The sequence below is a fragment of the Stegostoma tigrinum genome, chromosome 3, assembly GCF_030684315.1.
Source record: "Stegostoma tigrinum isolate sSteTig4 chromosome 3, sSteTig4.hap1, whole genome shotgun sequence".
Lineage (NCBI taxonomy): Eukaryota > Metazoa > Chordata > Chondrichthyes > Orectolobiformes > Stegostomatidae > Stegostoma > Stegostoma tigrinum.
This window is the reverse complement of record NC_081356.1, coordinates 4,824,893-4,852,304: the sequence shown is the minus strand read 5'-3', so window position 1 is coordinate 4,852,304 and position 27,412 is coordinate 4,824,893. Positions and strand designations below refer to the sequence as shown.

Sequence of the window (27,412 nt, the reverse complement as noted above, 5' to 3'; positions counted from 1 at the left end):
AGGAAGGTTGTGGAGATACTGCTAGGAAGATCTGAAGGACATATACGCTTTGCTATTCAACCGAGTGCACATAATCTGATTGGTATTTTGGCCATGATGACCACATCTTTCCACCCACCCCACCCCCACTTCACCCCTCTCTATGATGTTGCTGCGTTAATATCCTGACTGGCGCCATTAAAATGGTAACCTCCGTCAGTGTAAGAAAACTCTCACTGTTGATTCCACTCTACATTACAAACCAGTAATCCATCCAACTGAGCTAACCTACCTGAAATCTAACCAGACATTAATTGCCATTGACAATTGGAGCTGGCCATTCTGCAGCAAATGTTTCACCCGTAATATCCTCAAGAATTTTCCATCATCTAAAAGGCACAAGTCTGGAGTATGACAGAATACATTCACATACCCAGTTGCGTTGGGCTGCTACAGCACCTGTGCTTGACTCTACCTTCAGGCAATGTAATTTTCTTTATCTGAACCTCATCACATATCCTAAAAATTGACTCCATCCACCACCAATTTACTGTGGCTGAATTGTATCCTTCCATTAGATGTACTGGAGCAATTCGGTACGATTTTCCCCACTGCATCTCCCAAGCTCCAAAGTATAAAGTTAGCTGTAATATTATCACCCCTAGCATTCTGCTTCTAAGTTGTTTCCGTTTAGAAGCTTAATACTGTCGCTTACTTCAGTCCAAAGATTTGTTTTCCCATTGAAGTATGGCATAAATATCAAGTAACAGCTATTTTCTCGGTTAAAGATCAATGTGTTTCACAGGTCACATTTTGAATAACTTTACAGTGTATTCTGTTACAACACTGACAGCTGAATCAAATCAGCCTTTCTCCCTCCGTATTAGCAGTGCAGTAACTTTGACAGCAAAATTAAACATCAAAGTAATTTAGTTAATATTTATGATTTTAAACTCAATAACCTTTGTTTTTAGTCCTATTCACTAAGAACGCAGACAGACAAACAAATGTTAACGGATAAATACAAGGAAATAACAATTTGAGTATTTTTCATGATACGTATTTCTATAGGCATTGATGATATGTTCCTTGATTGATTTTTCCAACGGCTTCGTTCAGGGCCTCCTTTTCTGTTCGCTCAGAGGAAGTTAGTGATACTTGTAACTTAGTTTCTATCCTTGGAATATCCAGTAGCTGATCACAGACGGTTAGGCAGGAGCTTTCAAATCTTTCTGCTGCAGTATCAACAGCCAAACTCCTCCTCTCAGACAACACAATCCAAAACTGACAGTCTCCCCCAAGAGGTCCCATTCACCATTCGACACCTTCCATCTGCTTGAGCATAAGGTCTCTCCCAAACTTGCTGGAACCAATTCCCAGATTCTGACCTTATTAATGTCCAAGCTCTACTATCTGTTTAAAATAATGTGCTCCCCAGGTGTCAACAATCTGTAGGATCTTCTAATCAAAAACCAACCTACAATTAACTCCCAGACCTGGCCTCACAAGCTAACTGCAGCTTGTTTCTTTTCTGTCTGTTTTTTTAATGCAAGCTGCTGCCCACAGTTGAAAGGTCATTTTTAGTTCACAGATCCAACCCAAAATAGATAAAAGAACAAAAGAAAAATAATGAAAACTCAACAAGGGTTCTAACAATTCAAGTGGTTTGTTTGGTCTTTTGTTCTTTCAATTGAATTTCAGAAAGATGCTTCATTTCTGGAAGCAACTGTTGTGATATTGTTTTAAGTATGAGCATTAATGCTTCTGCATTTCTTTTTCCAGCCTTCTTCAGAGTAAGAACGAAGATGTATCCAAGAAAGTAAACAAAGCCCTCAAGAGCCTCATTCCAAAGTTAAAGATGATGGAAAATGTGAAGGGTGTAGAAATGTTGATAGAAAAATTGACTGCCTAGTGAAGACAAACAGTATTGCACTTCAGTAAAACAGCTCAAAATGTTTCGTACTTATAAATTGTAAAGGAATAATAATTTTAAAAGAATAAGGAATTGTTACCGGAACCTTTTGCATATTGGGGTGGTGTCAGCTATTTTCAAGTTCCAATGTTTCAAAATACATCTTTTACAATTGAAGGCATAACCAACTGATTTCTGACCTTTAACATCAGTATTTCTTTGGGAGGACTTGAATATAGCAACTGGTGCTACAAAGTAGACTACTGCCATTCCTATTCACACTGTTAATATGAGGCATGTTTGCAAAACGTTTCTTCTATGGACTTTTTAAAATTTGGTTAGCCCAAGTTGTGTTTTTATAGAATAAAATATATAAAATAAATGTAACATATACCACTAAATTACATGAAAAGAATCACTTCTGCATTCTTACTGCACCTTATAGCTGTATTATCATACAATTCACTTTTTCCATCACTTCACTTTATACCCTGAAGTGAAATGTTTCAGTACATGAATCCACATTCATCAATGTGGATGACATTGGTAGCTTCCAACAGCATGTACATTCAAGACCAACCTGTTAAAGGAAATGAATTATTTTCATTGAGGCTTTGTATTGTAATATTTTAGATTTTACCTATTTGCCTTTTAGATCACATAATTGGATGCAGGGTTAAATTCACTTCAGTAAGTAGCTATGAGAGATATGTAGACTAATTGGCTATTGATGTGAAAATATAACGTCATTGAGTAGGGACTGCAGTCTGTTGTTCTTTGCGTTATATTAGCACTGACAGAATGTATCCTGCATGTTCCTGTGAAAGTGATGGAAAAGGATAGACAAGATTTGGGAACGTTGGATGACGACAAATTGTGAACTTAGTCAGTAATTAAGAAGAAGGCATAAGTAGGCTTACGAAACTGAGGATAGAGCCCTCGAAGAATATTTAAAAAATCAGGAAAGGACTTAAACAAGGACTTGGAAGGACTAAAAGGGACCATGAAATGACCTTGACAAGCAGGATTAAGGTTTTTTAATATGTATATCAGGAACAAGGTGGCAACTAGGGAAAGGAAGGACAAAGGAGGACATTTATATAAAACCAGAGGATGTAGATAAGATCCTTAATATGAATACTTTGTATTGGTATTCACAAAAGAGGAGGACATGGTGGATGGTGACTCGAGAGATGGGTGTGTGATATTACTGGGTATGCCAGTGTAAAAAGATGATGGCATTGGGTGTTTTGAAAAGGATTAAACTAGGTAACACACAAAAATAATACTTTGTGTGACAATCAATCAATCAAAAGTCTGCAGAACCTGATGGGCCCTTTCCCAGGATATTGAGGGAGGAAATTGCTGGGCCTTCTTTGAAAGTTTTGTCTGTTTAGTCACAAGTGAGATCCCAGAGAACTGGAGAATAGCCAGCATTGTTCTTTTGTTTACAAAGGGCAGCAGTGATAAACTGAGAAATAACAGGCCGGTGAGCCTTATGTCAGTGGTGGGGAAATTATTGGAGAAGATTTTTAGGGATAGGTATAACTCACATTTGGAAAACTATGGACTTAATAGCAACAGACAGCATAGCTTTGTGCAGGGGAAGGTTGTGTTCATAATCTGATTTTTTCCAGTTTATGTATAGATTAAAACCATCCCGGAGTTTTGCCACCTTATTGCAATCACTCAATATTTCTTTAATAAAACAGAGAACCGTAAATGCTGGAAATTTAAAACTGGAGAAATTCAGCAGGCCTGGCAGCATCTATGGAGAGAGAAATAGAATTTGGGGCGACACGGTGGCTCAGTGGTTAACACTGCTACCTCACAGCTCCAGGGACCCGGGTTTGATTCCACCTTCGGCTAACTGTCTGTGCGGAGTTTGCACATTCTCCCTGTGTCTGTGTGGGTTTTGTCTGGGTGCTCTGGTTTCCTTCCACAGTCCAAAGATGTGCGGGTTAGGTGGATTGGCCATGCTAAGTTGCCCGTAATGTTCTGGGATGTATAGATTAGGTGGGTAATAGGGGGATAGGTCTCAGTGGGATGTTCCTAGGGTTGGTGTGGACTTATTGGGCTGAAGGGCCTGTTCCTACACTGTAGGGATTCTGTGTGTTGACATTTTGAGTCCGGTGACCCTTCTTCAAACGGATAGCATGAAGGAAAATGTATTTATTCTGATGACACAGGGTGGGGAAGGAGTCCCTTGAAAGATGGAGGTGGAACACAGTGAGGGTGGGGAGAAGTTAAGCAGACAAAGGGATGGTCGATTGTAAGCTAGGGAAGGAGAAAATCTAGGTAGGTGTTAGTCGCTAGTTTCTATTCTTGACTTAATATTTCTTGTTGTATGCATCCTCCTTTGTGGTTACTTTTCAGGAGGCAGTAGGTAATCAGTCCCATTTGTAACTTTTTCCCCCTTCTATTCCCCATCTCCATCCAAAACAATACTACTACCTCATCTGAGGTTTATGGTGACCAGGTGGGTGAGTGGAGCTGAGTCCGTAAATAGACCAGGCACCATTTTATTGAATGGCGGAGCAGGTTCAATGGGCCAAATGGCCCACTCCTACTTCTATTTCTTATGGTCTTATGAATCAAGGTCATTTCCAACTGATGCATCAATATTTGATTAGGAGTGATATCCTTCCGCTTTTATCTAGCTTCCTATTTTTGAATATCATTGATATACATTGTAAACAGTTGAGGCCCCAACACTCTGACATTCTGATAGTTACAGCCTGCTGATCCTTAAATGACCCTATTTATTCTACTCTTTAATGTTAGCTATACAACCTTTCGCCCATGCTAATACGATACATCCGCACCCCCCTTTCGGTAAGCTCTTATTTTGTGTAGCAACTCTTGTTGGGGCACTTTGCCAAATGCTTCTTGGAAATTCAAGTACGCATCTACAAGTTCTTTATCCATGTTTCTTGTTGATCCCTAAAAGAACAGTCTCAAATCAATATGATTTCCCCTTAACAGGCCATGTTGACTGATCCCATCATGACTTCCTAAGCACTGTACCGTAACCTCCTTTAAATATTGGATTCTAGGCCATTTCCTATGAGTTGTGGCAGGTTTACTGGCCAATAGCTTCTTTGTAAATTTGCCAGCTGGCTTAGTGAGTGGACTCTCAGGCATTGTCCTCAGTCATTGGAGATTTCAGGAGCAATAGAAAAATACATGGATGATGGAACTAGTCTGTAGATTCTACTTAGAAAGTGTAATATTGTATATTTTGTACAGTAATTGGTATGAAATAATTGTATTTTCCTGGAGTATGTTGAGGACGCAGTGGCCGAGTGGTATTATCACTGGATTGTTAATTCAGAAGCTCAGCTAATGTTCTGGAGAACTCATGGCGTAGCATATATGGTGGAATTTGAATTCAATTTAAGAATCTATATGAACACAAACCAAAAGATTTGTTCTTTGCCAATCAGTTTTTTTTTGTTATTGTCCTGCATCAGATGGAAACAGCTTTGCTATTGTTAATTTTTCTTCATCCTTCATTATTTTAAAGACATCTCCAGGATCTCCACTGAATTTCCTGTTCTGCAAAAAGAACAGTTCTTCCCCAACCCCCAGGTTCTCCAGCCATCTAACAAACACCAATCCCACACTGTTTAAGATATTCTTCTTTTTCTCTATATTGCTGCAATGTCATAATGTTCTTTATAAAATGTGGTGCCCAGGATTGGACAGCTTGATTCAGACTTGCCTTTTTCCTATATTTTAATGTAACTTCCTGGTTTTTGTACACTATGCCTCTACTTACAAAGCCAGGGATCCCAGATCCTTTTATTTAAAATATATTGAATAAATTCAGAAGGAGTAACTGCCAGACAGCATTTTTTTAAGGTACAGCACATTAACCCTCTAGAAATTGCTTTTATTTTTGTCCTGCATTTAACATCCATAATCTGTATGAAGTAAAAGAGGAAGGCAAGCTGAATACATCCTTTGTCACGTAAAAATTTCCAGTGTAGCATGCTTGATGCTCTTTTGATTACCTGCACAAAGACGGGCCATCAGTTGGATGGGGAGAAGTGAGTAAGATTTCATATACAACTTTAAATGTGCTGCCTGCTGTCTTGTATTAAGCATTAGTGTGCTAAGATTGCCAATATTAATTTCAAAAATAAAATATTTATTTGCATTGCAGTAAGAGGAAGATGGTGCACTGTACAATTTACAAAGAATTGAACATAGAACAGTACAGCTAAACTAATCCCTTTGTCCATAACCCTCCATTCCTTCCATATTTATGTGCTTACCTAAAAGTCTCTTGAATACCCTTATTGTATCTGCCTCCATCCCCTGGTGGTGTGTTCAGACTCCTACCACTCTCTGTGTAAAATCTTGCCCCTCACACCTCCTTTGAACTTACCCCCTCTCACCTTAAATGCATACTCCCTGGTAACAAAGTGTAAAGCTGGATGAACACAGCAGGCCAAGCAGCATCTCAGGAGCACAAAAGCTGATGTTTCAGGCCTAGACCCTTCATCAGAGAGGGGGATGGGGAGAGGGTTCTGGAATAAATAGGGAGAGAGGGGGAGGCGGACTGAAGATGGATAGAGGAGGAGAGTACAAGTGGGGAGGGGATAGGTCGGCCCGGGGAGGACGGACAGATCAAGGAGGTGGGATGAGGTTAGTAGGTGGGAAATGGAGGTGCGGCTTGAGGTGGGAGGAGGGGATAGGTGAGAGGAAAAACAGGCTAGGGAGGCAGGGATGAGCTGGGCTGGTTTTGGGATGCAGTGGGGGAAGGCGAGATTTTGAAGCTGGTGAAGCCCACCGCATCCCAAAACCAGCCCAGCTCGCCCCCTCCCCCCAATGCATCCCAAAACCAGCCCAGCTCGTCCCCTCCCCCCAATGCATCCCAAAACCAGCCCAGCCTGTCACCGCCTCCCTAACCTGTTCTTCCTCTCACCCATCCCTTCCTCCGACCTCAAGCCTGACCTTCATTTCCTATCTACCACCTCATCCCACCTCCTTGACCTGTTTGTCTTCCCTGGACTGACCTATCCCCTCCCTACCTCCCCACCTATACTCTCCTCTCCACCTATCTTCTTTTCTCTCTATCTTCGGTCTGCCTCTCCCTATTTATTCCAGAACCCTCTCCCCATCCCCCTCTTTGATGAAGGGGCTATGCCCGAAACGTCAGTTTTTGTGCTCCTGAGATGCTGCTTGGCCTGCTGTGTTCATCCAGCTTCACACTTTGTTATCCTGGATTCTCCAGCATCTGCAGTTCCCATTATCTCTGATAGCATTCTGCCAAACCTCTTCTGCAACCTCCCCAAAGCCTTCGTATCCCTCCTGTAATGTGATGACCAGAATTGAATGTCAGATTAAACTTACTTTGTTTCACTCCACTGCATCTGAAGTTATTACAATCAGTCAGTGCCTCAGAGAGACATGTGGACTGGGATGCATATATGGAGGCTGCAAGTAAGTGTTTGAAATAACCTCTGGAGGAGGGGGTTTAGAGGCTTAGCTGCTGGCTGTGAATCCATCAATTGTACACTTCCAGTGTGTAGTAACCAACATTGCTTGTATGAAATGGAACGTTGTTCAATTCTAATGTGGTATAGATCTATTTTCATACATTGCTCAGGATTAGACAGTTTTAATTAACCAGGCTTAATCTAAATATAAATGCGATGACATTTCAAACAGCGTTCATAATTTATTCAATGATGCAGCCCAAGCACCTTCACTTCTGATAATGTTAAATTAATTGTTAATATAAAAAGATTAATGATCAGTTCAGAATTTAAAAGATACAGCCTAATCTTTTTAAATCTTATTAATATGACTTTTTCATACTTGATCTACTGAACTGTGTTAAATACAAAAAACATTTGCATTTGGATGCTGTCACTTAAACCTGTAAAAGAATACAGTGTGGACTTCTCTTTAGTAGCGCCCTAAACTGCCACATTGGTTGCACTTGTTGCAGTCACTATGTTATCTCATTAAGAAATCTGATTTTAATCACTTTTACAAACCTTGGACGGCCTGGAAGTAGTGTTTGTCCAGTAGTGGACTGGACCAGCCATCAAAATACCATGGCTACAAGACTAGGTGGAAAGGTAGAAATTCTGTGGTAACTCACCTCTTGACTCCCAAAGCCTGTTCACTATCTACAAGGTACAAGTCAGGAGTTTGATTTTCACTTGATAATGGGAACTGCAGATGCTGGAGAACCCAAGATAACAAAGTGTGGAGCTGGATGAACACAGCAGGCCAAGCAGCATCTCAGGAGCACAAAAGCTGACATTTCGGGCTGAGACCCTTCATCAGAGAGGGGGATGGGGAGAGGGAACTGGAACAAATAGGGAGAGAGGGGAAGGCGGACCGAAGATGGACAGAAAAGAAGATAGGTGGAGAGGAGAGTATAGGTGGGGTGGTAGGGAGGGGATAGGTCAGTCCAGGGAAGACGGACAGGTCAAGGAGGTGGGATGAGGTTAGTAGGTAGGAGATGGAGGTGCGGCTTGGGGTGGGACGAAGGGACGGGTGAGAGGAAGAACAGGTTAGGGAAGCAGAGACAGGCTGGGCTGGTTTTGGGATGCAGTGGGGGAAGGGGAGATTTTGAAGCTTGTGAAGTCCACATTGCTACCATTGGGCTGCAGGGTTCCCAAGCGGAATATGAGTGGCTGTTCTTGCAACCTTTGGGTGGCATCATTGTGGCACTGCAGGGGGCCCATGATGGACATGTCGTCTGAGGAATGGGAGGGGGAGTTGAAATGGTTCACGACTGGGAGGTGCAGTTGTTTATTGTGAACCGAGCAGAGGTGTTCTGCAAAGCGGTCCCCAAGCCTCCACTTGGTTTCCCCAATGTAGAGGAAGCCACACCGGGTGCAATGGATACAGTATACCACATTGGCAGATGTGCAGGTGAACATCTGCTTGATATAGAAGGTCGTCTTGGGGCCTGGGATAGGGGTGAGGGAGGAGGTGTGAGGGCAAGTGCAGCACTTCCTGAGGTTGCTTGGGTGGTGGGGTCGGATTGTAGATGGCGCAAGTGTCGGAGGATGCTCCCAGGATGAGGCATTCCACTCCCGCACATCCCAGATGTCCATGTTCTTCAAGGACCGCAACTTACCCCCTGCAGTGGTCGAGAACGCCCTTGACTGTGTCTCCCGCATTTCCTGCAACACATCCCTCACACCCCGTCCCCACCACACCTGCCCCCAGAGGATCCCCCTCGTTCTCACATACCACCCCACCAACCTCCGGATACAACGTATCATCCTCCAACGCTTCCGCCATCTACAATCCGACCCCACCACCCAAGCTATTTTTCCATCCCCACCTTTGCCTGCCTTCCAGAGAGACCACTCTCTCCATGGCTCCCTTGTCCGCTGCACGCTCCCCTCCAACCCCACCACACCCGGCATCTTCCCCGGCAACCTCAGGAAGTGCTACACTTGCCCCCACACCACCTCCCTCACCCCTATCCCAGGCCCCAAGATGACCCTCCATATCAAGCAGATCCGCACCTACACAGGCCCCAAACCCCACCTCTTCTTCCGTTACATTGATGACTGCATTGGCGCCGCCTCTTGCTCCCCAGAGGAGCTTGAACACCAACACCTTCCACCCCAACCTTAAGTTCACCTAGATCATCTCCAATACCTCTCTCATCTTCCTGGACCTCTCTGTCTCCATCTCTGGCAACCACCTAGAAACCGATATGCATTTCAAGCCCACTGACTCACATAGCTACCTAGAATACACCTCTTCCCACCCACCTTCCTGCAAAAATGCCATCCCCTATTCCCAATTCCTTTGCCTCCGCCGCATCTGCTCCCTGGATGAGGCATTCCACACCCATATATCTCAGATGCCCTTTTTTTTCAAGGACTGCAACATCCACCCCTCAGTGGCTGAGAACACCCTCAACCGTGTCTCATGCATTTCCTGCAACTCATCCCTCACACCCCCTCACTGCAATAACAACCAAAACAGAATCCCCCTAGTCCTCACCATAAGACATAAGAGTGGAAGTAAGGCCATTCGGCCCATCGAGCTCACTCTGCCATTTAATCATGGCTGATGGGCATTTCAACTCCACTTATCTGCACTCTCCCCGTAGCCCTTAATTCCCCGTGAGATCAAGAATTTATCAATCTCTGCCTTGAAGACATTTAACTTTAGGTACATTTAAGTCATCATTGGACAAGCATATGGACGTACATGGAATAGTGTAGGTTAGATGGACTTGAGATCAGTATGACAGGTCGGCACAACATCGAGGGCCAAAGGGCCTGTACTGTGCTGTAACGTTCTATGTTCTATGTTCTATCCTGGCCTCCACTGCGCTCCGTGGCAATGTATTCCACAGGCCCACCACTCTCTGGCTGAAGAAATGTCTCCTCATTTCTGCTCTAAATTGACCCCCTCTAATTCTAAGGCTGTGCTCATGGGTCCGAATCTCCCTGCCTAACATGCCACCCCATTAACCTCTGGATCCAACGCATCATCCTCTGACACTTCCTCCATCTGCAATCCAGCCCCACCACCAAAGACATTTTTCCAACCCCACCCACATCTGCTTTTCAGAGGGACCACTCTCTCCATGACTCCCTTGTCTGCTCCACACTCCCCTCCAATCCCACCACACCCGGCACTTTCCCCTGCAACCGCAGGAAGTGCTACGCTTGCCCCCACACCTCCTCCCTCACCCCTGTCCCAGCCCCAAGACAACTTTCCACATCAAGCAGATGTTCGCCTGCACATCTGCTAATGTGTTATACTGCATCCGCTGTTCCCGTTGTGGCTTCCTCTACATCAGGGAAACCAAGCGGAGGTTGGGGACCGCTTTGCAGAACACCTACGCTCGGTTCACAATAAACAACTGCACCTCCCAGTCGCGAACCATTTCAACTCCCCCTCCCATTCCTTAGACAACACGTCCAACCTGGGCCTCCTGCAGTGCCACAAGGATGCCTCCTGAAGGTTGGAGGAACAGCAACGTATATTCCACTTGGGAACCCTGCAGCCCAATGGTATCAATGTGACTTCACAAGCTTCAAAATCTCCCCTTCCCCACTGCATCATAAAACCCACCCAGCTCGTCCCCGCCTCCCTAACCTGTCCTTCCTCCCACCTGTCACTTACTCACACCCCAAGCCCCACCCCCATCTCCTACCCACGAGCCTCATCCTGCCCCCTTGACCTGTCCGTCTTCCCTGGGATGACCTATCTTCTCCCTACCTCCCCACCTGCACTCACCTTTACTGGCTCCATCCCCGTCTCTTTGACCACCTATCTTTCTCCTCTATCCATCTTCTATCCGCCTCCCCCTCTCTCCCTATTTATTTCGGAGCCTCCTTCCACTCCCCCATTTCTGAAGAAGGGTGTAGGCCTGAAATGTCAGCTTTCCTGCTCCTATGATGCTGCTTGGCCCGCTGTGTTCATCCAGCTCTACACCTTGTTATCTCAAACATCTCTACTGATGTTGTTTTATTTGCAGTGTGAGGATGATTCAAAAACATGGAGGTGTAAACACAATGAATTAGATGGACAATTAACAATCTAGTATTGCCAAGAATAGAATATGCTAATCTGCTAGAATATATAAAGCTAAACAGTTTACAGATCAATACTTAACATTATATCTATCTAAATAGTTCTGCTGTTCAGAAACAAAGCAGAAGTTGATGGAAAACCTCAGCAAGTCTGTGAAGAGAAATCAGAGTCAATGTTTCATGTCCACTGATCATTCCTTAGTTCAGATGTTCGGATGTTTATCGTGTGTTACAAGTATTAAATATTTAATTTTTTCACATTGTGAATCCTACATTCTGTCCTTTTTCAAAGTGTACTAAATATTAATGTTATGCAGTTCTGCTTCAAAGGATAACTGTAAGCTGTAACGCAAACTACTTGGCAGTTTTTGATGTATTCTCCCTTGCTTATACAAATATTCGAATGATCAACTCCCATTCCACAATGCCCCCCTCTCGCTCAGCACCAAGTGATAAATTGGCAAATGCATTAGGTTTAAAAAGGTGACTTTTCTAATGCTGGAAACAATGCTACAGCAAGCAGCGCGTATGGGGAATTAGCTCAAATGGTAGAGTACTCACTTAGCATGCGAGATGTAGCAGGGTTGTTGCACACATTCTTGATAGCTCAGCTGGTAAAGCAGAGGACTGTAGCATGTGGCAAATCTGTCATCCTTAGGTCGCCAGTTCATTTCCGGCTCGAAGGAGTTCCCAACTTCCTTTGGTCAAGCTAAACAGTTGTTGAATATTTCAGAGCATTAATGACCTGATCAATCAAGTCACATGAAAATAAAGCAAATAACTAACCTGCCTGTGGTGGTTGGTTCCTCAGCTCGTTATAGCATGGTGCTAATAATGCCAAGGTCATGCGTTCAATTCCCCTACTGGCCAACTCTGTAGGATTTTAGCCACAAGTTAAATGCTTTGTGCTCTGACTGGGTAATTGCACGGTCATCTCTATCTTGGGCGGCCTGGTGGCTCAGTGGTTAGCACTGCTGCCTCACAGTGCCAGGGACCCAGGTTCGATTCCACCCTCAGGTGACTGTGTGGAGTTTGCACATTCTCTCTGGGTCTGTGTGAGTTTCCTCCACGTGCTCTGGTTTCCTCCTACAGTCCAAAGATTAGGATGGGTGGATTGCCCACAGTGTCCAGGGATGTTTAGATGGGTTAGACATTGGAAAATGCAAGGGTAGGGGTAAGTATCTGGGTGGGATGCTCTCCAGAGGGACAGTGTGGACTTGTTGGGCTGAATGGCCTGTTTCCACACTGTAGGGATTCTGATAAAAAATGAAAGAAAGGAAAAATCCTGATCTGTGAGAGCTGGCTACACCCTTTCACCCTGTTTAAACAAAATCCAAGGCCTCCCTAGCTGTTTACTCTAGTGGCCTTAACTAGCCAGTTCACAACCTCTCATTCAATCTCACTCTTAAAAGAAACCAGGACAAAAATAACCTCTTAAAATTACGGTATCATCACAATCTCTACTATTAACTCCCATTCTCACTCTCGCAACATCCAGGAGGCAAAAACTCTTGTTATCCATTTTAATATGTCTAGCTGGTTTCCTCATGGAATCTAATTTGTTCTTCCTAACTAACATTTTAGCCTTTCTTTGCATTTTGTCAAAGTATCTGTCTGGCTTTCACTTCTGGGCAGCTGTATACTTTTTTTCTTGAAGGTGAATGCTTCCCCTAGTTTCTTTAGTTCACCATTGACGGTAGATTTTCCGTTTAGAATTTTTCGATGTAGTAGGAATCTCGTTATGTATCGTGTTCTGATATATGTGTTTAAACATGTGGCACCACTTTGCTGTTGATCTACCTCCTAGCCTAATAAACCACTTAAGTGGATGCCCTTGTATGATTTTATAATTCCAGTCTTAGACACACTGTCTCTTAAACAGAGTGTAAATTCCAATCACATTGTGGTCACTGCTACGTAGGAGTCATTTAATCTGAACTCAGTATCTTTCACTTACAGATTAAGTTAGATTTTAGGAACAAAGTTTACCATGAACATCAACACTTTAAGCTGCCATATCCCACTCTCAGGTGTATCCTGGTCATTATCAGTGTAGCTGAGGCAATTGTATACTCAATTGCCTCAGCTACACTGATAATGACCAGGATTACCAACATATGCCCATCTTTATTTGGGATAATGGTGTATGCAATGTTTTTGTGGTGTAAGTGTGTTTAAGGTGTGAATGAAGGAATACCAGCCATTAAGTCTAGTGTGCAAAGGATACTATCCAGTGATGACAAACTGTTCAAATGTAACAGAACAGGGAGGGGTAATAATTATAAGTGGCAAAAGATATTGGCCCATTTTACTTCAGACCTTGTAAGTTGTTTATTCAAACTTTTATATCTTCTACCCAATGGAAGAGAGTGGGAGAGAGTATAACCGGGCTGGGAGGGATGTTGGATTATGTTATTCATTTTCCTGGGCTTTCAGACAGAGTCAATGGATGGAAGGCAGGTTTGTGTGATGGGCTGGGCTTTGTTTATGACTCTGGCTCTGCTTGTGTTGTGAGAAAGGGTCAGTGGACCCAAAACGTCAACTCTGATGTTTTCTTCACAGATGTTGCCAGACCTGCCGAGATTTTCCAGCAATAGTGATAATGGGAACTGCAGATGCTGAAGAATCCAAGATAATAAAGTGTGAAGCTGGATGAACACAGCAGGCCAAGCAGCATCTCAGGAGCACAAAAGCTGACGTTTCGGGCCTAGACCCTTCATCAGAGAGGGGGATGGGGAGAGGGTGCTGAAATAAATAGGGAGGGAAGGGGAGGCGGACCGAAGATGGAGAGAAAAGAAGATAGGTGGGGAGGTGGGGAGGTAGGGAGGGGATAGGTCAGTGCAGGGAAGACGGACAGGTCAAGGAGGTGGGATGAGGTTAGTATGTAGGAAATGGAGGTGCGGCTTGGGGTGGCTGGAAGGGATGGGTGAGAGGAAGAACAGGTTGGGGAGGCAGAGACAGGCTGGGTTGGTTTTGGGATGCATTGGGGGGAGGAGAAGAGCTGGGCTGGTTGTGTGGTGCAGTGGGGGGAGGGGACGAACTGGGCTGGTTTTGGGATGAATTTGGGGAAACCAAGCGGAGGCTTGGGGACCGCTTTGCAGAACACCTCCGCTCGGTTCGCAATAAACAACTGCACCTTCCAGTCATGAACCATTTCAACTCCCCCTCCCATTCCTCAGACGACACGTCCAGCAGTGCCACAATGATGCCACCCGAAGGTTGCAGGAACAGCAACTCATATTCCGCTTGGGAACCCTGCTGCCCAATGATATCAATGTGGACTTCACAAGCTTCAAAATCTCCCCTTCCCCACCGCATCCCAAAACAAGCCCATCTCAATATGTATTCACACCTTCCCTTTTCACCTTGAGGTTGAATACAATGGGCAGTCAGTAATCATTCACTGGCTACTGCTTCCAGAATATGGGGCTGTGGCACTCCTATGTATGATGGGAAACACACCTTCCATTGTTGCACAATATTAATGCAATCTTACTGGTTCCATTGCCTCCTCATCAGCTGGGAACTCACAATAACATTGAACTTGTATTCCTGAGAACAATCGTTCAAATAGGTGTCAATAATTTATTCTGTTGCCCATAATGAATTAACCTCTTTATTGAAATTTACAGGAACTTACATACAGATACATACAGCGCAGGAACAATCTATTCCAATTGGTCAATGTTAACATTCATGCCCCATGTAAATCTGCTCATATTCTAATTATCTCTGACTCTGTTGTCTCCATTTTCATTCATATACTCGAGCGTCTATAAGCTCTTCAGTGCTGTTTGTTTTAGTCAACAAATTAGCTTGGGTTTCACATTTTAACCATATTGCATGAAGAGGAGTCTCCTAAATTATTTATTTGATCTCGAATAAAATCCTAGCAAATTATAGAATCCCTACTGTGCGGAAGCAGGCCATCCGGCCCATCAGTTCTGAACCGGATCCCCATATAGCATCCCACTCAGACCCCTCCTATCCCCGTAACCCAGCATTTCCCATCATTAATCCACCTAACCTACACATCTCTGGATACTATGGGCCATTTAGCATGACTAATCCACCTAAATCTGCATACCTTTGGACTGCTCATCTCTTAGTAGCGATCTTATGTTTATGTCTTTACTGACTCCTAGTTTTTCCATAAACATCATAATAAACCAATTCTTAATTTTAAAGTCAATTGTCTTATCTTGTCTTGGTCTTCTCCTATCCAAAGAACTACAGTCTGCTCTGCTCAATCTTTCTTGGTGGTTGCATTCATTCGGTGCTGTTAACATCTGAGAAAATCTTTTCTGTGTCACCTCCAGCTCTATAATATCTGTTTGTAAATTGGAGACCAGAACTATGCATTTTATCTCAAGTATTGTTTAACTAACATTCAATATAAAGTTAACTTTAGCTAACTGCTTTAATATTCTATTCCTGTATTAATGAAGCCCAATACTTTGTGATTGATAGGGACGTTTCAATTTGTAGCATTACTTTTAGTGTTTTAGTTATCTGCATTCCTTGATATCTTTGCTCCTCTGCCCAACTTGTTTATTTCTATTTCCAAGAAAAAACTTGCACTTTGTTCTTTCAGCCAAAAGTTACATTCCCACGGTCCACACTGCACCAAAGTTAATTGATGCTCATCCACATTTTGGTAAACCCTTTTGCCTTCACATAAATTATTGTAGACCTCCACAGTATTAACCTGCATCCTTACTTGGATATCACTTGCAAATTTTAACACTGTACCTCCAAGGTTAAGCCTAGACCATTTATGTCAATGATAAATAACAATGTCTTCATCAAGGATCCCTGTGGAATGCCACTTTCAGGATTTCTGAGAAGCATCACTCAAATCTTATCTCTTCCTGTAGCAATCTTCCAAAGTATTGATGACCTAGCCCCTTACTATTGTTACAATTCTTCTATGCAACATTCTGTTTGGTAATAATCACACTTCTCAAAACCTATGGCATGTTATTTAACAGCATTTTACCCAAGAATTTGCTTTTTGATTGAATTAAATCCACTGTGTGGAAAGTAATCCTGAATAATAATATATTTAACAACATTTATACTCTACATTTCATGCTTTGCAGGTTAACTATGAAACCGATAGAGCACTTCTGGTTGCATTTATTCTCATTTTTTTGCGGGGATGTCAATTGATCCCTTGGATTTTAAACATGAAATATTTCTTCTGGTTACTGAAGAAAGAAAAGAAGGATATATCAAACTCAGGTCATTGTCTGAGGGTAAGTTATTATTCTCTTGGTAAGTGATGGTGTGGGACCCCTCCACAACATTCCAGCATCTTCCTCAATACTCTTCCTGAGAAATTGATCTTTCCTCGCTGCTTTGATGATGTTGTATATTCATAGCTTTTGAGCTGTGAATAGTAGTCTGAGAATTTATTATAGAGAATGGAGATTGGCATGCCATTCAATATGATCCCGAAAGCAATGCAGCCAAAAGCAAAAATCCTTCCAAGCACTGTTTCTGGGCAGACATCTCCGTAGCCTACAGTGGAAATGCTAACCTGTAAGCAAATAAAGTCTTTATTCAGTAGGTATCTTGACATAGCATTTTAAAAACAAACATTATAAGCAAATTATTAAATGCTTTCAAATCGATGGCATTGGAACAAAAGACTAGACACAACTGAGAGGGGAAGAGACGATGGGCAGAGCTGGGAGATTGAAGCAAGTCAAACCTGCGATGGAGATGATGGGTTAGGGTTAGGGTTAGCACTCAGTGACACAAAATACTGGAAAGTGTTAAGTGTAATTGGGAGGGGATGTTGAGACAAATATTCAACAATGCAAGCAAAACATAAATGTTGCAGTGTTGAGAAAACAGCAATAGGATCAGGTTGGATCCCACTAATGAAGAAAAGTAACTCCAGTTGATAATAATGGACATTATAATACTTTAGTAGGAGGAATTTGGAGCAAGTCAATATTGCCAACTCCACATCAGCATATATCACCAACTCTAGCAGAAAACACACTCAAGCCATAGAGTCAGACAGCATTGAAACAGACCCTTCATCCTAGCTCGTCCATGCCCACCAGGTATGCTAAACTGAACTAGTCCTATTTGCCTGCTTTTGGTCCAAACCCATCTAAACCTTTCCTCTTCATGTACCTGTCCAATTGTCTTTTAAATGTTGCAATTCCATATCCCTACCACAGCATGTTTACAACTGTGAATCGCTTATCTATTATTAATGGTATAAGAGACAATACATAATCCAACCAGGAGAACGTCTGACATGCAGGGAACAAACACAGATCTTGCGCTAACTGTTGTAATTTTTGTCATAAGCTTTCTAATAAACAAAAGCAGGAAGTGTGATGCAGTTTTAAGTACAAAGTGCATTCAGTTCACTATAAACCAAGTATTTACATTAGCAAGTTAACTTGAAAATTCAAATTCACATGCCTAATGAGATTCAGACTAATTCTCACGTTCATCTCTCGCTTTCAGAAAAAGGTATGCTTTTAAATGTTCGAAGGTGATTCTTTCACGGATCATGAAGTTACCATGGCAACTAACAAATTCATGCCTCCTTGCCTTAAATCTGATTTAACAATTTCTCTCATGCACTTCTCAAATGTGCTTTTCAGAAATGCAATATTTTCCCTGTTTATAAACATACAATAGATTGAAGCTGGACATAACCTTGTGTGTTACACATGCACAAATTCACGCAAGAGAAAAGGCTGTACATGTGAGGTGCATTAAAAAGTGAATTTATTTTCACCTTAACTACTGGCTATATTAACATGTAATTCCTTGGTGATTTGCAATTGCTTCTCTTTCTACTAAAAAGCAGCTTCCCACTTCAGGGTCCAACCCATTTTTTCTGTTGAACACCCTTCCTAGTGAGGATACCATTAACGACCAAAGTCCTATTGTCAACCAATACACCAGACTACCATCTAAAGTGAGGTGCTGACAGAAGTAGTGAAGCGTAAACTGCCAGTGTTCAGCTCTTTACAACAGGGTTTACCCTGGGAGTGTTTGTTGATAGTGTAGAAGAAGCTTTACTCTATATCTATCCCCATGCTGGGAGTGATTGGTGGGGACAGAGTAGAGAGAATTTTACTTTCATTTAAAAAAAAGGTAGCTTTACCTTGTATCTAACCCTGTGCTGTCCCTGTTCTGGGCATGTTTGACAGTGACAGTGTAGAGTGAGATTTACTCTGTATCTAACCCTGAGCAGCACCTGCCCTGGCAGTGTTTGATGGTGTTAGCGTGGCAGGAGTTTTAATCTCAGTTTTAAAAAGTAGAGGGGCCTCACACTATAACTCAGAGGGTGGCGAATCTGCAGAATTCACTGCCACAAAACGCTTTGGAGGCCAAGTCACTGAATATATTTAACAATGACATTGATAGATTTCTAGATGCTAAAGGTGTCAAGGGATGGGGGTGGGGGGTGGGGGGGGGTTAGTGCGGTGGGTGCAGGGAGAAAATGGGAGCATGGCATTGAGATAGAGGGTCAGCCATGATCGTATTGAATGGAAGAGCAGTCTCATTGAGCTACTCTGCTTTCCATATTTCTATCATATAGAAAGATAAAACAACGTAAAATTTTAGATAGCCTTTTTTCCTAGAGAAATGTAAATCTCTTGGTCTTTTCCCATTCTCTATGTTTGCATATTCGTAAAATGTTCTTACAGCACTTTTGCTCTTTGCTGAGTCATCTCCATTTCATTGTTGTCCTCACCTTTCCTGGACTGATGTTGACAAGCCTCACTACCCACTATTAGTGAGGATGCAATATTAAAGTAACTATTTCAACAACACACAATTTTGTTCAAATTGACACTAAAATGCTAACCAAAAAAGCTATAAAGATATGCTTGAGGGAAAGTCCTCATTTGTGTCAGCTGGAAGTCCATCTTATCATAGCATGGCACAGATATACAGCATCCTCCTTTAATCATATTTGTTATTTTGAAGCACTGTAGAGGGAGCTTATCTCTGTAACAAAATCAGAAATTGCTGAATGAACTCAACTTGTCTGGCAACATCTGTGGGGAGAAAGCAGAGTCAACATATTGGGTCCAGTGGCCTTTCTTCAGAACTTATCACTGTATTTGAACTATGAATATAACTGGAGAACACTGATATTGAAAACTAATGATATTATCCCCCGGATGCAGAGACAGCACCTATTATTGCTTTTGATCTGTATACCCCAGTAATGGATCTCTTCAGAAAGTTTCTGGAACAAAGTTCATCCCTGTCCTGTAGAATACCATCAGAAAACAACATATGCAGAATAATATCCCCTGCTTTAAGCCCTGAAGATAGTTAACTGTTAAACATTGTGACATTTCTCCTTTAATTCCCAAATTCTTAGATTGTACTCACCGCAGCCCACCACCAGGCATGAGGTATGGAGGTAAAATTAGTGTGTGGGACATCATGTTCAACAGAGAAGACCAGAGCAGAAAAGGAAAATATGCCCATGGCTATAAAAAGGAAAAGACAGCCAACCTGCTGGTAACATTGCTTCAGTGTGAAACCAAAGGCCCTCAATCCAGTGGAATGCCGAGCAAGTTTTAAAATCCGGAAAATTCTCATCAATCTCATAATCCTCAGCACTTGGCCAACTTTTCCCACTCTGCCCACTTTCTCAATATCCTGATCGTGTCTCCCATAGTCTTCATCCTCGAAACATTCTAAGGTGACTTGGAGATAAAAGGGAAGGATTGCAATGAGGTCAACTGCATTTAGAACACTCCGTGCAAATTTCTCAATGTCTGGTGTGGACATTATTCTTAGCAGGTATTCTGTAGTAAAGAAAATGATGCAAATGGTCTCTACATGCTCCATGTAAGTATGTCCACTCAGCTGGCCAGCTGCGCTTGTGTACTGCATCTCTTCAACTGTGTTCAAGACCATGGCTACAATGGAGATTAATACAAACAAACTGGAAGCAACTGCCATCATCTTAGCTATTACTGAAGAGAATGGCTTTTCCATTAAGTTCCAGATGACTCTTCTCTGGTGACCATATTTCAAATCTCGGAAGTGCTCCTCATCTTCCTCTACCTCAAGCTCGGCTTGCAGTTCTCGCTGGACCTTGAGCTGCTCATTCAATTCATCTTGTCTCTCTTCAAAAGAGATTCGACAGCACCTATTACTGTTTTTGATCCGTATACCCCAGTAATGGATCTCCTCGAGAAAGTTTCTGGGACAGAGCTCATTTTTGATCCACAGAACCCCTGTCCTGTAGAAGTTAAAGATATGGTGGAAGATTGCAGGATCACGGTCAAAGAAATATTCATTGTTTGGAACACTGTAATCATCACACAAACCCAATTTCCTCGTGGAGTCCGTGTAAGTGGCCAATTTTCCAAGCCGGGTCTTAGGAAAACGGGCTGCAGCCATGTAGGCAATCTGGAAAACTTTGCCTCCAACGTTAATATTCAACTCATTATCCTTTGAAGAAGAATCAGTGCTGTATTGGCGAATAGTCGGTGATTCATCATCAGATTCTATATCATCATAATTAATTTCATAGATATCAGACCCAAGTTCTTGCATGGAACTCCACGGTTTCAAGGCACATTCTTTTTCCAAAGCAAAATCATTCCCTTGGTGCTGAGATACATTCAAGCTGTCTCGTAATTTATAGTTTGCAAACAGACTCTGGCGCCTTAACTTAAGTTTAAACATTTCTGTGTTTAAGAGAACTTAACCGTCAGGAGGAAGAGGATTGAACTGCATTGAGTTGACTGAAGAGAAATGCTGCTGACCCTATTAATTGTGCTGACTGTGAGGATCTAGGGGCTTAGGCGGTGAATTAAATATTATCCCATTTTAGCTGCATCTTTCCAGTGCCACTGACATCTTTCTTTCCTGCTCACTGATCAATCAATTTATTTAGTCGTGTTTCTCTCCGGGGGTTGGGGGTACGGTGGGGGGGGTGGGGTGTGTAATTCAGACAGTATATTTCCTGTGTCATAATCAGTCATGCAAATTAATTTATTGTCTTGTAACCAATCTATTATATCAATTAACTATTGTAGGACAATTTATGTTATTAAAGTGATGGCAATATAAAATAATAACAAATGCTTTTCAGTAATAATGATTACAAAAAAATTTAAGACTGCGTGTACAAAATAATACCTTGAAGCTATCTTCTACAGCTCAAATAAGATACAGGGGGTGCCCATTTTATGAACCAAAACAGAAATTCTGGAAAAGCTCAGCAGGTCTGGCAGCATCTATGCAGAGAAACCAGAGTTAGTGTTTCGGGTCCGGTCTGATTTTCTCTTCACAGACTCTGCCAGACCTGCTGAGCTTTTCCAGCAACATCTGTTTTTGTTTCTGATTTTACAGCATCTGCAGTTCTTTCAGTCCCAATTTATGAAAATCTGGCTTAACGAATGTTTGTGCTTAAGAACGTGTTCTCGTACAGGGGTGTAATATTAAAGACCCAACATACAAATATTTCCTCAACTTATGAATGGCTGCTCTCCAACTTTGCATTGTGTTCTGACTTGTGTATAAACCAACTTGCCAATGGACTCCAGAACAGAACCCATTCACTACAGGCTGCATACTGTATCCATGACTCATAAGACTGATCACAAAACTAGTACAACTCTAAGTTGAAAAGAAGTCCTAGTCAGGAACATAAAGCCTTGCAGTAATTAGCCTTCTCTTCTTCCAAACAATGTGTAAAATAATACATTCACTTTACTGTGCTACATATAAGAAGAAAATTCATGGACAGAAATGTTGCTGTGTCTTAATCCTAGCCCCTGGTTTTATGTTACCTGTATGACATATTGAACAAAAACAGAAAGAACTGTGGATGCTGTAAATCAGAGATAAGAATAGAAATTGCTGGAAAAGCTCAACAAGATTGGCAGCATCTCTGAAGAGAAATCAGATTTAACGTTTCGGGTTGAGTAACCCTTTCTCAGAACTTTGAGTTCTGAGGAAAGGTCCATCAACCCAAAATGTTATCTCTGATTTCTCTCCACATGTGCCAGACCTGCTGACATTTTCCAACAATTTCTATTTTTGTCTCTAATATATTGAATATTCTTTTATCCATTCATTATGTTTTGCAGTTTTTACAGGAAGTGGTTCCTTAGTTTCTGTATTTTTGGACGGTCCTTTAAGTGGATCATGTGTCTTCTATAAACTGTAATATCTTCACTCTACTTACCCAAGGATTGGGTAAACATTACAGGATCCAAGTTTTGCACAGGTGCCAACTGTATCAATGGAATGTGCATTGAACTGCCATGCGATCTCATTTTTAGAACGCAGATAAATATTCATTTCGTCAAAGCGGAACTGAGCCTATGAGCCAATGGTCAAATTTATTCAACGCTATCAATCCCCCAAAATGTTTCATATTTGGAGCCAAGACTAAGTATATACTTCAGGTGAAATGGAATCCCCAAATGGGGAGTAATCAGATATTATCCTGCCCTCATTTTAAACTCGTACGTTCTGCTGTTATATTTAAGTTCTGTCATAATTTGCAGTATCCACGTTTATATTGGCAAGTGCCTGTGTGAATTTGCCACCGTGTATAAAGGGAGCAACTCTGTGGAGACTGCACTGTGTATTTGTCTGAAAATTACAAGAAATAATTATAAAACGGCATGAACTTTTTTTGTTTTAATACCATAAAAGTTGTGAGACAATAGGAAAAATGTAAAGTAAATGTGAAATCCCTGCAGACTGTACATAAACCATTAAATGTAAGTTAAACCTAATTCAATAAAACATTCAAGATAATAAAATGTGAGGCTGGATGAATACAGCAGGCCAAGCAGCATCCCAGGAGCACAAAAGCTGACGTTTCGGGCCTAGACCCTTCATCAGAGAGGGGGATGGGGTGAGGGTTCTGGAATAAATAGGGAGAGAGGGGGAGGCGGACCGAAGATGGAGAGAAAAGAAGATAGGTGGAGAGGAGAGTATAGGTGGACAGGTAGGGAGGGGATAGGTCAGTCCAGGGAAGACGGACAGGTCAAGGAGGTGGGATGAGGTTAGTAGGTAGGAGATGGAGGTGCGGCTTGGGGTGGGAGGAAGGGATGGGTGAGAGGAAGAACAGGTTAGGGAAGCAGAGACAGGTTGGACAGGTTTTGAGGTGCAGTGGGTGGAGGGGAAGAGCTGGGCTGGTTGTGTGGTGCAGTGGGGGAGGGGACGAACTGGGCTGGTTTTGGGATGCGGTGGGGGAAGGGGAGATTTTGAAGCTTGTGAAGTCCACATTGTTACCATTGGGCTGCAGGGTTCCCAAGTGGAATATGAGTTGCTGTTCCTGCAACCTTCGGGTGGCATCATTGTGGCACTGCAGGAGGCCCATGATGGACATGTCATGTAAAGAATGGGAGGGGGAGTGGAAATGGTTTGCGACTGGGAGGTGCAGTTGTTTATTGCAAACCGAGCGGAGGTGTTCTGCAAAGTGGTCCCCAAGCCTCCGCTTGGTTTCCCCAATGTAGAGGAAGCCACACAAGGTACAGTGGATGCAGTATACCACATTGGCAGATGTGCAGGTGAACCTCTGCTTAATATGGAGAGTCATCTTGGGGCCTGGGATAGGGGTGAGGGAGGAGGTGTGGGGGCAAGTGTTTCACATTGGCAGATGTGCAGGTGAACCTCCACTGTACCCGGTGTGGCTTCCTCTACATTGGGGAAACCAAGCGGAGGCTTGGGGACCACTTTGCAGAACACCTCCGCTCGGTTCGCAATAAACAACTGCACCTCCCAGTCGCAAACCATTTCCACTCCCCCTCCCATTCTTTACATGACATGTCCATCATGGGCCTCCTGCAGTGCCACAATGATGCCACCCGAAGGTTGCAGGAACAGCAACTCATATTCCGCTTGGGAACCCTGCAGCCCAATGGTAACAATGTGGACTTCACAAGCTTCAAAATCTCCCCTTCCCCCACCGCATCCCAAAACCAGCCCAGTTCGTCCCCTCCCCCACTGCACCACACAACCAGCCCAGCTCTTCCCCTCCACCCACTGCACCTCAAAACCTGTCCAACCTGTCTCTGCTTCCCTAACCTGTTCTTCCTCTCACCCATCCCTTCCTCCCACCCCAAGCCGCACCTCCATCTCCTACCTACTAACCTCATCCCACCTCCTTGACCTGTCCGTCTTCCCTGGACTGACCTATCCCCTCCCTACCTGCCCACCTATACTCTCCTCTCCACCTATCTTGTTTTCTCTCCATCTTCGGTCCGCCTCCCCCTCTCTCCCTATTTATTCCAGAACCCTCACCCCATCCCCCTCTCTGGTGAAGGGTCTAGGCCTTAAACGTCAGCTTTTGTGCTCCTGGGATGCTGCTGGGCCTGCTGTGTTCATCAAGCCTCACATTTTATTATCTTGGATTCTCCAGCATCTGCAGTTCCCATTATCAATAAAACGTTCAGATAATGTTATTCACTGTGATGAATTGACTGTTAGTGAGAAATCATGTTTCCAATACTTGTAGGGATAGGAAGCTTTTTCCTTTTTATTCTATCACAGAATGTCGGCATTGCCAGCAAAGTCAGCATTTAGTGCCCATCCCCAATTGTACTTGACAATGTGGTAGACATCTTCCTTCTTGAACAACTGCAGTCAATGTAGTATGCAAACATGCTGCTGTTAGGAATAGAGTTTCAAAATTTTGACTTAGTTATAGGGAGGGAATAATGATACATTTCCGAGTCAGGATGATGAGTGTCTTGGAGAAGGAATTTCAGGGGGTGGTGTTCCCATGTATCTGTTGCCTAAATACTGGAATTCAATTGCAGCTAAAAGGCATCAGAACCACAGAATCTCAGCTTACCTGCAAAATGAAGGTTAATGAAGCTACTTACCTATCTCAACTTTACTAGGAGCTTCCACTATTACGAATTATTGCAACGGTAACAATATTCAGCCATCTGCTGTCTGGCAACAATTCAGAGGCTGATCAGTATATCTTAGGTTTTAAGATTTTTATCTCATTGGATTCCCCTCTTACATTTAACCTCTGGGTATATGTATTGTGTTACTATTTCATCGTTACTTACTCATTAATAAACTCCCCATTTTTATTAATTCAGGATAGCCTGGTTAAATTGTCTCCTTTCAAAACATATGCTCATTTGGGTCTGGGGGAAATGTATCCGCACAGGGAGGGAGTTTTTTTTTAACTTTGCTATGACCAACCAAGGGGTTGGCGAATTAATGGAGGAAGGGTATTTCAACCCTCAGCACCCACAAACATAAGGACTCAAGGGGATCACATCTGGAACCATCGTGAATTGGGGAATCTCACTTGGTGTCAGGTCCTTTCTTCTTTCAATATTTGATTCAATGAACCTAGGATTTGCCTTGTTAGAATTTCTTCCTTTAAATTCCTTGGTTTTGTTGTGCCTTTTCCCTCACATCAATAGAAAGGACAGCGAGATGTTTTTAGTTTCTTAGCTCTAAGGCTTCTGATTGCTCTACACTTACAGAACTGAAACAAATCGCAGCTGGACCAATCTGAGGGCTGTTGCCCGGTCCTATTTCCTCAACTCAAAATCTCCTTGTGCTGTCCTGACTCGATAATGTATCAGTCTCAGAGCTCCAAGCGCAATATTGTCATGTACACTTAAAAATATGTTGATGGATAAGGTCGAGTGCAAGTTACATGCAAATTTCCATGTCATTCTTTACTGATAATGACATTTATACAAATTTCAAAATAGATTTGCATCAAATTTTCTTCACTCGCAATGTCATGTTGTGCATTCGTTGAGTATGACACCTTGGGGGTGATCATTGACATCTGCCTGAAACAGATACCTGCCTCAGCTGCCTATTGATGTCTGAGCCATGGGGAGACTCAGATCACTTTAGCATTTTGATGGTGACCTGTGATGGCCAAAAAAGCCCCAGCTTGCAATTTATCGATTCCATAATGGTGGGAAATTATCAGGCTCTCACTCCCAGCTAGCCAATGTCGGGCAAGGCAAGTATGAGCAATAATCCACAGGAGAGGTGAGAATGGGCTGGGGCCTGGGAGGTCAGAAGCACTTCTGTTCCTTTTGAGCAAACCTAAAAGTTTCAATTCCCTGAACAGTTATTTCAGCACTTCTCAGTGGCTCCAGCTGAATGAGATCACTGATGAGGCTTCGTTCAAATGGATGGAACATTGCTTTGTCAGCATGTATCAAACAATTGACAACTGCTGAGGTTTCTGATAGTCAGAGAGTCACACAGCACAGAAACAGGCCAGTTAGTCCAACCAGTCCATACTGAACATAACTCCAAACTAAACTAGTCCCACTGCACTTAGCCCATATCCCTCCAAACCTTTCTTACTCAGGTATACCATTGAAATGTACGAAATCTAGAAGTGAATCTATAAATAAGGATGAATCTCAGGAGAAGGTTATTACTTTACTCTCAATCCACCATTTTAGATGATTGCTAATGAATGTTTCGTAGTAAAATATGAGCTCCAGCCATCATGTGCTTGTACATGTGATCTTCATTTAAAAATCCTTCAGATGTACTGCAGCTGAGGGATTATATTAAGAATATGAAGGAATATCTTGGATCAACTGCAGAGCTTAATGTAGGAAAGGAAAGCCAACCTGAGGATGAAAGTTGATCAGTTGTATACGAGCCCTCGCTATAAAACTAAATCATTATTGACTCTGGTAGTGATTTAAATCTTACCAGGGGTCTTAAAATGCAAACCCAGATTGTGTGCACACTCTGATGCAACTGATTTCAGTCAATGATAAAATACAAGGCATGCCTCCAATAAGGTTATTCAACTAGCTCCCAATACAGGGGCTACCTTAAGGCAGCTCAGACCATTCTCAAACTCAGCGAAATACTTACCAATTTGAATACAGGCTCCAACAGACTGTAGACAGAGAAGTATAAATGTTATAACAAAATAAAGAACTGCAGGCGCTGGAAATCTGAAATAAAAAGTGAAATAGGTGAAAAAATTCAATAGGCC

General features: G+C 42.7%; 2 protein-coding genes across 3 annotated transcripts in view; one reads left to right on the top strand and one right to left on the bottom strand.

Annotated features, from left to right (window-relative positions):
* The window catches only part of pum3 (pumilio RNA-binding family member 3), a 48,462-nt gene extending 42,158 nt beyond the window's left edge, over positions 1–6,304 (top strand). For both annotated transcript variants that reach the window (XM_059642720.1, XM_059642716.1), the window contains one exon: positions 1,762–6,304. In XM_059642720.1, coding sequence (XP_059498703.1) covers positions 1,762–1,891 — 130 coding nt within the window. In that variant the 3' untranslated portion in view covers positions 1,892–6,304. The remainder of the gene's footprint in view (positions 1–1,761) is intronic.
* Positions 6,305–15,044: 8,740 nt separating this feature from the next.
* kcnv2a (potassium channel, subfamily V, member 2a) lies at positions 15,045–21,193 on the bottom strand. The gene is made up of 2 exons (XM_048527814.2): positions 19,813–21,193; positions 15,045–16,969 (listed from the first exon to the last, which is right to left on the bottom strand). Exons 1-2 carry the CDS (start codon positions 21,121–21,123, stop codon positions 16,694–16,696), a joined length of 1,587 nt encoding a protein of 528 aa, XP_048383771.1. The 5' UTR covers positions 21,124–21,193; the 3' UTR covers positions 15,045–16,693.
* Positions 21,194–27,412: the final 6,219 nt, after the last annotated feature.

Excerpts from the sequence above, each read along its gene's own strand:
- kcnv2a (XM_048527814.2), bottom strand. The coding sequence starts at position 21,123 with ATGTTTAAACTTAAGTTAAGGCGCCAGAGTCTGTTTGCAAACTATAAA. Across the intron at positions 16,970-19,812 it reads ATGCCTGGTGGTGGGCTGCG|GTTAGCATTTCCACTGTAGG; the intron begins GTGAGTACAATC and ends ATTTGCTTACAG.